The sequence below is a fragment of the Doryrhamphus excisus genome, chromosome 4, assembly GCF_030265055.1.
Source record: "Doryrhamphus excisus isolate RoL2022-K1 chromosome 4, RoL_Dexc_1.0, whole genome shotgun sequence".
Classification (NCBI taxonomy): domain Eukaryota; kingdom Metazoa; phylum Chordata; class Actinopteri; order Syngnathiformes; family Syngnathidae; genus Doryrhamphus; species Doryrhamphus excisus.
Window position 1 is genome coordinate 5,491,287 of NC_080469.1, and position 12,702 is coordinate 5,503,988.

The 12,702-nt window shown below is 42.6% G+C and overlaps 2 protein-coding genes across 2 annotated transcripts; both read left to right on the forward strand.

Moving 5' to 3' along the window:
* Positions 1-83: 83 nt before the first annotated feature.
* Positions 84-8,221, forward strand: hps4 (HPS4 biogenesis of lysosomal organelles complex 3 subunit 2). The gene is made up of 12 exons (XM_058071198.1): positions 84-353; positions 1,517-1,607; positions 1,704-1,847; positions 1,935-2,042; positions 3,115-3,231; positions 3,500-3,594; positions 3,670-3,739; positions 5,019-5,143; positions 5,220-5,670; positions 5,853-5,979; positions 6,094-6,205; positions 6,352-8,221. Exons 1-12 carry the CDS (start codon positions 322-324, stop codon positions 6,521-6,523), a joined length of 1,644 nt encoding a protein of 547 aa, XP_057927181.1. The 5' UTR covers positions 84-321; the 3' UTR covers positions 6,524-8,221.
* A 347-nt stretch (positions 8,222-8,568) lies between these two features.
* si:ch211-170d8.2 (uncharacterized protein LOC571755 homolog) lies at positions 8,569-10,359 on the forward strand. The gene is made up of 3 exons (XM_058071350.1): positions 8,569-8,942; positions 9,781-9,925; positions 10,006-10,359. The coding sequence occupies exons 1-3, from the start codon at positions 8,570-8,572 to the stop codon at positions 10,307-10,309; spliced, it is 822 nt and encodes a 273-aa protein (XP_057927333.1). The 5' UTR covers position 8,569; the 3' UTR covers positions 10,310-10,359.
* Positions 10,360-12,702: the final 2,343 nt, after the last annotated feature.

Consider the following 12,702-nt stretch of genomic DNA (forward strand, 5'->3'; position numbering starts at 1 on the left):
AAATGCAAAGGTGACCCACCTCTGTTCCAAATTCCGTTTTGTTGAATGGAGCACTAGTTTGTCCTTCTTGGCTCGCCATCCTTTCACATGACTCCGCTTTACGTGACTGTCCTGCATTCCTCCACTGGATGCTCCCTCTTGGTCGATACCGAATACTTTTATCAGCGGATTAACACAAACTAAACGCAGACGCACAAATGGCGTGACATTTTTTTTGTCGAACGCGTTTTTGTGTGGATATAAGTCGCAGCCGTGACATCACCATCGTGTTGTGTTTAGTTGGCGGAGAACTGATGACTGCAAAATAAACAAGTTAGGACTATGGCGGAACTTATTCCGTCTGACTCAAAAGGGTAAGACTGAAAATTTTCTTTTTCTATCTTTGTCACAGATACTACTTTACTCTTGTACGCTTTTGAGATACTTGCACAAACACACCTGCATCTTCTGCCAGTGTTGCCCATGAGCGAGGTCCATGTTTCTAAATATGAACGTCAGCGCCATTGTTTAGGCCCAGTTATTACCAAATACGAGATGTATTTACACTCCAACAGGATGTTATTGTCACTGTCCGTATTTTATCAGCGGGCGGCGCGAAACACGAAGTACACGACTTCCTTCACACTGCATTTACCCACGAAGCATTGCGCACACTCACTAGCAATCCAGAAATTCTTAAATGGGACTTAGTATGCTCATTTTGAGCAGAGAAAGTGTAATATTCCGTACACATTTACTACTTTATGATACCTCCTAGTGTCTACCTACTGTGTAGTACTTGTGATTGGTAGATACAACCCAACGGGGCGGGTCTTCCGTTACAAGTTTAGTTGAGTGGAGTTCGCCTTCCTGTTAGCAAGTGTGAATAAATAAGCATCTACTTACACACGTCGTCGTCCTGCATTTGCTTGTACATATTGTGCAATTGTGCAACACGAGACAGAAAAAGCTTTCTCGGTCTTACAAATTCTGTCCATAGACTTCCTGCTTCCCAAACAAACGTCTGTTTAATTTACTCCACTTCCGCCCTTCCTATATACGCCCACTCTGCTCTGATTGGTCACACCTGAAAGCGCTCTGAGGACTTCCGGATTTTAGCTCAGTGTGTATTAATTCATTTAATTAGCACACTTGTGCTAACAAATAAAGAAAAACACGTTATGTTCGACACTTCCCAGCCCTCCTTCTCCCCCACTCAATAAACAGAAAAGTGCTTATTTCACAAGCTCAAGCACCTCTTAAATTGCATTTGACTTAATTCCACATATACACAATTAAAACTCTCATTTAAGAGAAGAAATGAGCAGCAGTTACTCTATAGCCACCAGGTAACGTTAGCTTATTAGCTTATTATATACATTTCATCATGTGATGAATGTCATGCTCTTTTCCATATTTCCATGTTTTGTTGACACAAATGAACAGGATTATTATCATCTTCTCCGACTGTCACCCAAATAGCAACAAAGATGAAACCAACTCATATCGACTCACAATTCTTTTTATTTCACTGCAGGTGTCATTATTTTTTCCTGTATGATGGCTCCAAGGTAAGAGGAGAGGGTGACCCGACTAAAGAGGGCATCTGCTACTTCTATCCTGAAGAGGTTTGCATGTTACCTAATTAGTGGATGGGATGGTAACGACTACCTGTTTGCCATGCCCTGTAACTTGTCCCTGTATATGTTATGTCTTTGTGGCAGACCCCAGTGGATAAACAGGAGCTGCTGTGCGGACAGCTCGCTGGCGTGAGTCGTTGCATTTCCGAGCTTTCTTGCTCTCCTGTGCGGCTAGTGAGGCTGCGTCGCAATAAGTTCGCCATCCACATGCAAGATGACTTTTTTTGGGTTAGTGAGCTGCTGCTTCTGTAAAAAAAAAAAAAATAAATAAAAATTCCGGTTGTCAGGCTTTGACAGATAACGTTCCTCTTCCAGGCTCTCGGCTGCTCCATGGACATTCCCACTGTCAGCGTCTGGCAGCTATTACATAAGCTCATAAATCTCTTTTGTTTCTACAACGGTTCTGTACGCCAGAGCTACCAGGTACTTTTATTTGTAGTCCATTTCCTTCACCACATTTATGCCCCACAAGCAATGCAAGGCTGCTGCATGTACAGTAGCTCAAATATGGAGGCACCCATAAAAATGCTTATATATGATTCTTATTCTTATGATTCCTTATTAAACTCATTGGACTACTAAATCACCACTTTTCGCAGAGCTTAAGTTCAGGGTCCAGCAACATTCGCGGGGGTGCTGGAGCCTATCCCAGCTGTCTTCGGGCGAGAGGCGGGGTACACCCTGGACTGGTCGCCAGCCAATCACAGGGCACATATAGACAAACAACCATTCACACTCACATTCATACCTATGGACAATTTGGAGTCGGCAATTAACCTAGCATGTTTTTGAAATGTGGGAGGCAACCGGAGTACCCGGAGAAAACCCACGCATGCACGGCGAGAACATGCAAACTCCACACAGAGATGGCCGACGATGGAATTGAACTCAGGTCTCCTAGCTGTGAAGCCTGTGTGCTAACCACCCGGCCGCTGTGCAGCCCTGGTTCAGTATATTTTTCATCAAAATAGTAGTCATGCCAAAATGTTGTGTTGCTGCTGGATGTTCACAGTATCCAAGTGATACTGTTGTGGGGGTGCTGGAGCCTATCCCAGCTGTCTTTGGGCGAGAGGCGGGGTACACCCTGGACTGGTTGCCAGCCAATCACAGGGCACATATAGACAAACAACCATTCACACTCATATTCATACCTATGGACAATTTGGAGTGGCCAATTAACCTAGCATGTTTTTGGAATGTGGGAGGAAACCGGAGTACCCGGAAAAAACCCACGCATGCACGGGGAGAACATGCAAACTCCACACAGAGATGGCCGAGGGTGGGGTCCAGCAACAAATGGCCAAAAAATGCAAGTCATTGAAATGTCTATTTTTGACACATGGCTCACTCTCCCGGATGTGTAAGACTTGGGTTTGATTCTCCATTGGGCATGTGTGGGTTCTCTCCGGGTACTCCGGTTTCCTCCCACATTCCAAATCCTGATCATAAAATCTCTACCTATTAAAAATGCGTCTCTACTGTTTTTGTTCTTAAGCTTCACAGTCATGAAACCTTGGCTGCTCAGTGGTCCCAGTACCTGTCACACGTGCTAACAGGACCATCTGACCTTCACCATGTCTTCAGCTCCTTGACCACAATCGACTCCACAAACGTACGTGCAAATCAGTCAATCAACTTTGATGCGTTTGGTATGTGCGGATGCATGAATAGAAAGATATGAATGTTGTGTTGTGCAATGTCGAGACAAAAGTGTGCAAAGTGGCAAATTTATGCAGCCAAAACCACAATTGTTCTGATGATGTAATTGATGACATCATTCCACAACATTACGCACATCTTCTCATGATTATGTTATAATCTGTAACTTGAATTCATGTCATTATGTACAGTCATTTTCAAGCAGCATTTCTGCCCCTCAGGTGGACCCACTTCTTCTGCTCAAGGCTGCACTTATTCTTCAGGCCTGCCAGCGCTGCCCTCTAGTGTTAGCGGGCTGTATTCTTTTCAGAGGAAGGTAACCTGATCGACATTAGTCGCATTAGTCGCTTGATATTGACATGACCATCTTATGCTTCCTGCCCGCAAACAGAGTGGTGAGCACACAGATGTCTCCAGATCTAACAATGAAGGTCATGGTTCATGAGAATCTAACCTACAAGGTGAGGAACTGACCTGAAACGGAAATAATAGCCATATGCATGCATGTCTTTTTGCATCATCTCCAGCTTCCAAACAGGCAGGAAGAGGGTTCACTCTGTGCATTGGTTTCAGCGCCTTAGCTGAGGTTTTTTCTCAGTCATACATACAGTCTTTATGTGTCAATGGGTGGAGGCGGGGCCGGTAGCATACACACAGTGCACACAAGTGTAACCTTGGGAGATGCAATGCATGGTAACGTAGCAGAAATTTAATTAATGTGCCCCATATTGCCACCGCATGGTGGCCTAGTGGTTAGCATGTTTGAATCTCCGCTTGGGCTTTTCTTTGACGGGTTTGCATGTTCTCCCCATGCGTGGGTTTTTCTAACAATAAATCATAATATAACACAATAAAGCCATATTTTCTTTTGATATGTCATCTTTTAGTCTGTAAAGTTTGGGAGTTGGCATTTGTGACATGTAGTTTAACAAACAGCAAAAATAATGCACAAGGCTAAAAATAACCAATTACATAAAAATATCAATACAAGAGAGGAGAAATATGATCTCAGGGAAGAACTACATTTAAAACACTTATATGCTAGGACTACGTTATGCTAGCCATAGCATTTCAGTATGTGGAATCAAACTATGGAATGGATTGAGTAAGGAACTCAAACAATGCACAACGATGAGCCAATTCAAGAAACAATACAAGCAGTTGATGTTTGCTAAATACAAGGATGAAGAGTCTTGAACCAGTCATGATGTGCTATATATATCACTATATTGACACTTACTATGGTAACCATTATGTCATTGGATGGTCATATCACCTCGTACTTCGGTATGTGACAAAAAATGAAATAAAAGTAAAATAAAGTAAAAAAAAAAAAAACAACAACTTATATTAGGATAGCAGGAAGTGAACAAATATAACAGTTACTGATTGTAAAAGTACCAGATGGAGGGGTAGGATTTAATAAGCTTTGCTTCTTCCTACTCCTTTTGGACATGTGGAACTGTGAACTGATTATGTGATGCATTCAATTGTAATCTGGCTTTTCAATATTGGTTTCAGCATTATTAGTTCCAGCTTGCAGCTAAACAACTCACTGATTTTGTCATAGTTCACAGTCTGATTGGCTTCTGTCCTCTCGAGACAGCTTTTCTCCAAGGAAGACATCTTCATATATAGTTCAATAGTTCATCGTTATCTTGTGACACCCTCGAGTATCGTCAATTGAGGATGTTAAACATGTTTTAGCAGATAAATGAGGAAGTTTTCTTTTCCATTCAGACGCAGTCCCCCAAAAGCCAGAGTCCATTCAACTCATTTGGTGATGTGGTCACCTCCAGGACTGTCTTCCTCACCATCTTTGAACTTCAGTACCTGCAGTCTGGTTCTGTTGACGAACATTTACGGTAGTACTCAAACTAGAGGAGAAACTAAAATCTTAAATGCTCCATAATCCAACAAATCTGTCTTTGTCATCCACAGGTTGTCCTCGACTTCAATCAAAGATCTTCCTCCTCATAAGAGCTGTGTGTCACAGACCTTATTGGATCCAGCTTCTTCAGACACAACGTTCTCCCAGAAAGCATCCTTGAGTCCTCGCTCGTCCGCATCGGATGACTCCACGCACAGCACAGCTGATCCACAAGGGCCCAGACCTCCTCTTTCAAATGGAGAAGCCTCCAATGAAGCTGAGGAGGAAGTTGTAGAGACTTTACAGAGCAGCCGGGTCCAACCAGGAGGTTCAGACCTCAACACAACCACCCGACTCATTGGAGTCGACGGAGGCGAGGTGGAAAATAACATGGCGGACGGGGCACAACCTCACAACCCCCTGATCCCCATGACGCTGTACCTGCACCGCGTTGAAGGCCTGGTGCTGGCACTGCTGGTGGAGCCTCACTTCTTATGTGACAAAGCCGCTATGGAGGAAGTGGTGAGAACCCGCTGATTTCGTCTTGTTAGAATATTTATCGTTCTCCATCTTGTGTGAATTTAAATATGAAAAAAAGGCCTCAGGCAGTTTTTAAAGTAGACGAGTGCACTAACTGACCTTTGTGATGCTAACGTACGAGCTTTGTCAGCCAGTCAAGTGCTGCCTTTCTGGTTTGTATGCAGTATCACAGCTGCTTAGCTTCCCTGAATGGACTGGAGGCCCATCTCAGAAGCATCGCACCCGAGGCGCCGGGCGGAACGGCACCCTACATTTTTGCCCACTTTGACTGTTCTCAGAGCACGCTGACAAGTGAGGCCTGTTTGTTTTGCTTTCTTTCTCCCGGAGTCCGAGTAGCAGGTCTGGGATCAGCAGAACCCGTGCAGGTTCACGTCGCACTGACGCCGTTATTGTGTGTCTCTGTAGCCAACCTGTCTGGTCGACCGGGGGGAGGCCCTGAGCGTTCTTTTGTCAAAGCCACATCACTTCTTCACTCGCATTTCTGTAACACTGAAACTCTGCAGGAGGCTATTATCAGGTCAGTATGCCAGGGACTAGAGTGGTGGGGGTGGGGGCTGGGGGCGTTCCGTGGCTCCTCTCCTTCTCTCTCTGAGGCTGGGGGGCAGGGTAGGGATCTGTCATTAAATCTATCACTGCATCTTATTTCTTTTTTTGTCACCGCAGGAACGCCACCACTGCCGTGTACGGGACCCGTAGCGTGGCCCAGGAGACATACTTCCTGCAGCATGGTGCAGCATTGAGGAACTCGGGTATCCCGAACCACCAGGACAGCGCTTTCTCCTTGCCTGGGAAGGCCCGACACAGACTACTCAAACATGGTGTCAACCTGCTCTGACAGGACAAGGCAGCCATACGTTGCAGACATTGTTTTCAAGCATATTAGCTTAGTTACATTTACAGTACAGTAAATACCAGGGGTGTCAAAAAATTATTTTATTTCTGATGTTTTCATTTTTACTGTTTTTAACATAAAAAAACATGACTTTGGACACCCATCGTTTATACCTTCTTATATTAAATTATATCAATATTTATTTGCAACACCTTTTTCCTTCATTCATCACAGCATAAGCGATCTGTGCATTGCTATGAATTCTCTATTGTTTACTCTTTCATTAGGAAATTCAAACACTGGAAATAAACAAGCTTGAGGTGACAAAATGCAAAACAAAACGAATCATAATTCAAAATGTTGGTATGTAAATAAGAGATATGGAGATCCCGACTTCTTTTTAGATATACTACATTGTTTGTGATGTTCTTTAATGTAACTTATTAAGCACGGCAAGTCAATCAAAGGAACGTGGGAGCCATTCTTATGGAATTTTCTACAAAGACTAATCTGACTTGGATATGCTAAGAAGAAGAAGAAGAAGATTTGTGTGGTGACCAAACCTTGGATTTGTCTTATTGATGTCACCTGTTTGCTTTTTTCTAATTTTTTTGGTAGCTTTTTGTTTCATAGTATTTTAGAAGCAGTGGGCCTCAAATGGCCCCTGAACCGCAGTTTGGAGACACTTTACAGCCTCAGATTTGTGTTGTAGGTGACAAAGTATATTAATAGTAATATATTAGTTCCTTTCCACTTTTGCTGTTGGGGTTTTATTGTATGTTTGACAATGTGCCCCTGGGCCACATTTTGGACACCATTGCAATCCAGTCCCACCTGCATTAATCTATCCATCCATTTTCTATACCACTTATCCTCACTAGGGTATGCTGGAGCCTATCCCAGCTGTCTTTGGGCGAGTGGCGGAGTACACCCTGGACTGGTGGCCAGCCAATCACAGGGCACATCTAGACAAACAACCATTCACACTCACATTCATACCTATGGACACATCCTGTAAACATTAGTCAGGCCTTCCAAATAAAAGCACAGCAGTAAACAAGAGAGTAGCACCACAGTAGGCAGCCTGGTTTTTACACCACCATGGAAAATGTTTGATGCATTGGGCAAAATCCTGGTGGAAAAGACAAGAATTTGCCCTCTTTTGCTATTTTCTGATGCAAATGGGTCATAATGTGAAGACATGCTGTTTTCTTAATCCTTTTAAATTGTTCTCATTTTTTTTCAAACACTGTATTTCTTTCTTGTTTCATCTCATCAATGCATTGAAAACCCATCTGCTATGATAGTACACTGATTAGGTTACACAGCTTTAAAGAAATAAAAGTACTTTATTTGGTTAAGTGTCTTAAGTGTTTTATTCAGCAGCCATACAGATGACACAATGCATGTTCATTATTGCTTATTATTTTTTTTTATTTATGCTTTGGTGACAAATCTTTCAAAAGCTTTAACAACTCACGTCATATATATACTGTGGATGAAGAGTAAATCAAATTTAAAATAAAAAAATATATTGGGAAAGCAGGAAGTGAACAAATGTAACAGTTACTGATTGTAAAAGTACCAGATGGAGGGTAGGATTTAATAAGCTTTGCTTCTTCCTACTCCTTTTGGACATGTGAAACTGTGAACTGATTATGTGATGCATTCAAGTGTAATCTGATGCATGTTCAAATGAAATAAAACCATTACCATTACTGTATGTATGAATAATACATATATACTGTATAAAGAAGCATCATTCGTGTGTGTGTGTGTGTGTGTGTGCCATGCAAACTGGCCTTGTGGTTGTGTTGATGCTCCAAATATGGAGTAATTAGGAGTCATTAGTTGAGTTGTGAATGTGAATGGTTGGTTGGCCGCTCTTTGGGGCGCCTCATTATGCAAGCACGTTAAAAGAACGCAGCGGGGATCCAACAAAAAGAGGGGCAGGATTCGAATTCTTTGTGCAAACTTTGTTCCCATTGTGAGTGAGGATATAAAGCAAGGCGTAGACAAACCTGACTGTCCGGATACAGAAACACCACCATGGCCTCTTCACGCTCCTCCTGGACTGCTTTATTATGTCTCATCTCGGTGCTTTCAAGCTCCATTGGAGTACTGGGCCGCGCACTAGACGCGCATGGATCCGTGGAAGCGTCTTTACGCACGGACGTGCTGCGGCACAGGGAACGCTGCGCGGAGTTGACGGCTTCTTGGCTGCAAAATTCACAAGTCAACCCTCTGGATAAGTCAACCGTGTTGCGGCTCAGCGTCCGGCCGTTGTCGGCTGGAATTTCTAGGGGCTCGGTGTTCCCAGAAAAGCCGCTTTTCAGCTTCGTGCGGCGGGTCTATCGCTGCTGTCAAGACGGGCTGGACTGCAGGAGCGTCAAAGGCCTGCAGGGCGGATTAGGATTTAGAGGTAAAACTCAACAACTCAAAACTGGTATAATCATAGTTAAAAATAATAATAATAATAATAATAACAGTTTCTGTGGTTGTAGAATTACCATAAAACTACTTAAAATACTCAACTGTTTGGTTGGGGTTGGTGTTTGTATGGGCCAAGTAAAAAGTTAAACTTTATTGAATTTTTGAATTTTATGTATTGAATATTTAATTTTGTAAAAATATAAAAAAATACAAATAAAAACTAACAAATAATTTTTTTTGCACATTTAGCAAAAACAGTGCACATATTAAAACAATAACCAAAAGCAGCATGCATTCTAGAAAATACAATTAAACAACAAAATGAACAAAAACAGCATGCTAACATTAAAAAAACATACAATTTCATAACAAAACAAAAAAAGAGAAACTAGTGCAATGCAACACACTGTAACACACTATTATTATTATTATTATTATTTTCCGTGCTCATTTATTGTTACTAAAAACAGCAACATAAATATTGTCTTGAGTAGAAAGGTGCTGGGTAAGGTACGTCCGTATAAGCCGTGCAGCTGTTTGAAAGAATGACACAGCGGGAAGTACCCTCGCTTAGCATTTTATTGTCGGTTTGAAAAGCCGCCGTGCTTGAAAAGCACATTAATGGCTTGATGAATTGAGTTGTGCAGAAGAGCCAACGTTATCTGCATACAAATGACTCTTAGCAGGCTTAATGTCTTCTCCGAGACAAGCGGAGGGAGTCCTGCTGACAGATTAACACGGCATTTAGGAGTGAAAACAGCAAGTGGAGTGAATGAAAAGCATGTACTGCAGTATTTCATTAAAAATCGGTGCTTTTTTCCATTCAGGTTCAGATGTGGAGTTTCTCCTCAGTAGGGAGATATTGGCTTTGACCATAAGGAGAGCAGAGCTTCACTTGCAGCTTTTCAACCCACAACATGCGGACATCCATCCTGTGCTTCCATCCATGGCAAAGAGCGACCTTCCCACCAGGTATAGCAATCTAAACCTTCATTTGCAGTGTCATTACAATGAAAAGTCTTTATTTATAATAGTCTCCACGCCTCCGTTAGGTATATCTCAAGGTCACACGGGGACACGGTGGAGCTGAGAGTGGATCTGCTGTTCTTCTTCCAGAACATCCAAGAAGCAATAGGCGGACCAGGAGGTGGCGGTGGCTTGGTGAACATTCGGAAGGTGTCGCTGTCTTCGTTACATGAGAAGCTGGGTGCATTTGAGCTACAGGACAATGGCGGAGACGCGTGGGGGGAGCTGGGCTTGGCCTTAGGCTGCAGCCAGGGTGGAGTCGCCGTGTCTTGTGAAAGCAGCGGGGTTCATCTCCTGCACACGCCTTTCCTGGCCCTGTACTACCTGTGACGTCTCCGCTGACGGACGCTAAAGACTATTATGACGCAGAACTCCGAGAAAGAAATGATGCACTTCTAAATCAAATATATTAACTTATAAATGTTATGACTTGTAGAAATTATATAAATATATATGCATATTGATCTTTTCACTCATATTCTCTGTCTTCTTCTTTGGAAATGAAAGCATTATTTGCACTAAATTTGTGTATAGTGTATACATACAGTATATACAGACCTGATCTAAATCTACTTTGAATTTACTTTTTGAACTTAATGAAGTTTTAAATAGAGCTACAGTAAAAGCAAAAAGGGGGAGTGTGACGAAAAACAATTTAACAAACAGGAAATAGGCTGTTGTTGACGACCCTGCACCACCTGAATGAAAAAGCACCCCAGATCATGACACCCCCCCCCCCCCCATCTCAGGTGGGATCTCCTTGTCACGCCAGTAACATTGGAAGCCATTTCTTTCTCATTGGAAATACAACTTTTTTCCACCTTTCAATGTCCCATGTTTGATGCTCCATGGCAAAGTCCAAACAGGCAGTTTTGTTTCATTGAAGGAGATGAGGTCTTTGAATTTGGGTCGAGGACCGATCTGTGTCTAAACGGATCAGTGGAAGTGTAATTTTTGGGCTCTACCACTTGACTTTTCTGTTCCGTAATGCTCAGGATCTTTTCAAAAATGTAAAATGACTATCTTACTAAGGCTGCACGGCGGTCGAGTGGTTAGCGCGCAGACCTCACAGCTAGGAGACCAGGTTTCAATTCCACCCTCGGGTCATCTCTGTGTGGAGTTTGCATGTTCTCCCCGTGCATGCGTGGGTTTTCTCCGGGTACTCCGGTTTCCTCCCACATTCCAAAAACATGCTAGGTTAATTGGTGACTCCAAATTATCCATAGGTATGAATGTGAGTGTGAATGGTTGTTTGTCTATATATGTGCCCTGTGATTGACAGGTGACCAGTCCAGTGTGTACCCCACCTCTCGCCCGAAGACAGCTGGGATAGACTCCAGCAACCCCTGTGACCCTCGTGATTAGAGGCCTTGCTCAATGATCCGACCATGTTCAGGAACAGATAGCTTCTTAGCTTTAGCCATCAGGAGGGCATGACCGTGTCATTGCCTGACTGAAAATGAGAATTTTTAAAAGTTACAGTTTTTCAGATGTATGAACAGTAGATCCCCACCCATTCATGGCCCCACAAATTTGCAAAGATTTCTTTTCAAGAAAAGTTCATCTGAATCCTTTGTTGGTAATGTCAAAGGTCAAATGTTTTCTGTAAGTCTTCATAAGGTTTTCACACAGTTGCTGGTATTTTGGCCCATTCCTTCATGCAGATCTCCTCTAGAACAGTGAAGTTTTGGGGCTGTTGCTGGGCAACAAGGACTTTCAACTCCCTCCAAAGACGCAGCGAAGTTTCATCTTTTGTTTACTGTATGTAGAACTTCTACACTGGGACTATGATGCTATCTATTCGTTGGTTGTCTTACATTAGCATTCATTCATTAGCGGTCACGTTGATGAGAGGAAGGGAGGATTCTGGAGCTGAATGAATTAATGGAATTAAATTTTATGGCAAATGTTGATCAGAAATCAGGAGACCAGGGTTCAATTCCACCCTCGGCCATCTCTGTGTGGAGTTTGCATGTTCTCCCCGTGCATGCGTGGGTTTTCTCCGGGTACTCCGGTTTCCTCCCACATTCCAAAAACATGCTAGGTTAATTGGTGACTCCAAATTGTCCATAGGTATGAATGTGAGTGTGAATGGTTGTTTGTCTATATGTGACTGTGATTGGCTGGCGACCAGTCCAGGATAAGCCCCAGCAACCCTTGTGAGGAAAAGCGGTAGAAAATGAATGAATGAATGAATGAATGAATGAAAATCGATCTGAAATCAGCAGAGAACGTCAACATCACATCAAGCTAGCAGGTTTAGTTTTGGCCTAAATTAACCATTCTCAAGTATAAAGAGAGCTAAATGAATGAAATTAATAATTTCAAATGAGGTAATATAAGGCATTATGAAGACACAGTAAACGGCATTGTGAGATGTAGTATTCAAACTGGTTCCTATAGGTGTCAGTCACTGGTGTGTGAATATGAATGAATGCTTGTGGTGGTCTGAGAGACCGTAGGTGCAACTTTGGCAGCCATGTTTCCATAGCAACAACCACAAGTCTTATTTATATTTTCAATGCTTATTTACTCTGTGTACTATATTGGGTAACGCGAGTGTACAGGTGACTATGGGGGTGTTATTTCATGTCTAGAGGGCTCTAATAATGTTAAAAGCACATTTAGAAGATCATAAACAGGTTTTCTATATCTAAATCAATATTCCATTTACAAGTAAGGTGGTACTTCATGGAAATTCACTCATTACAGCGGGTATGGAA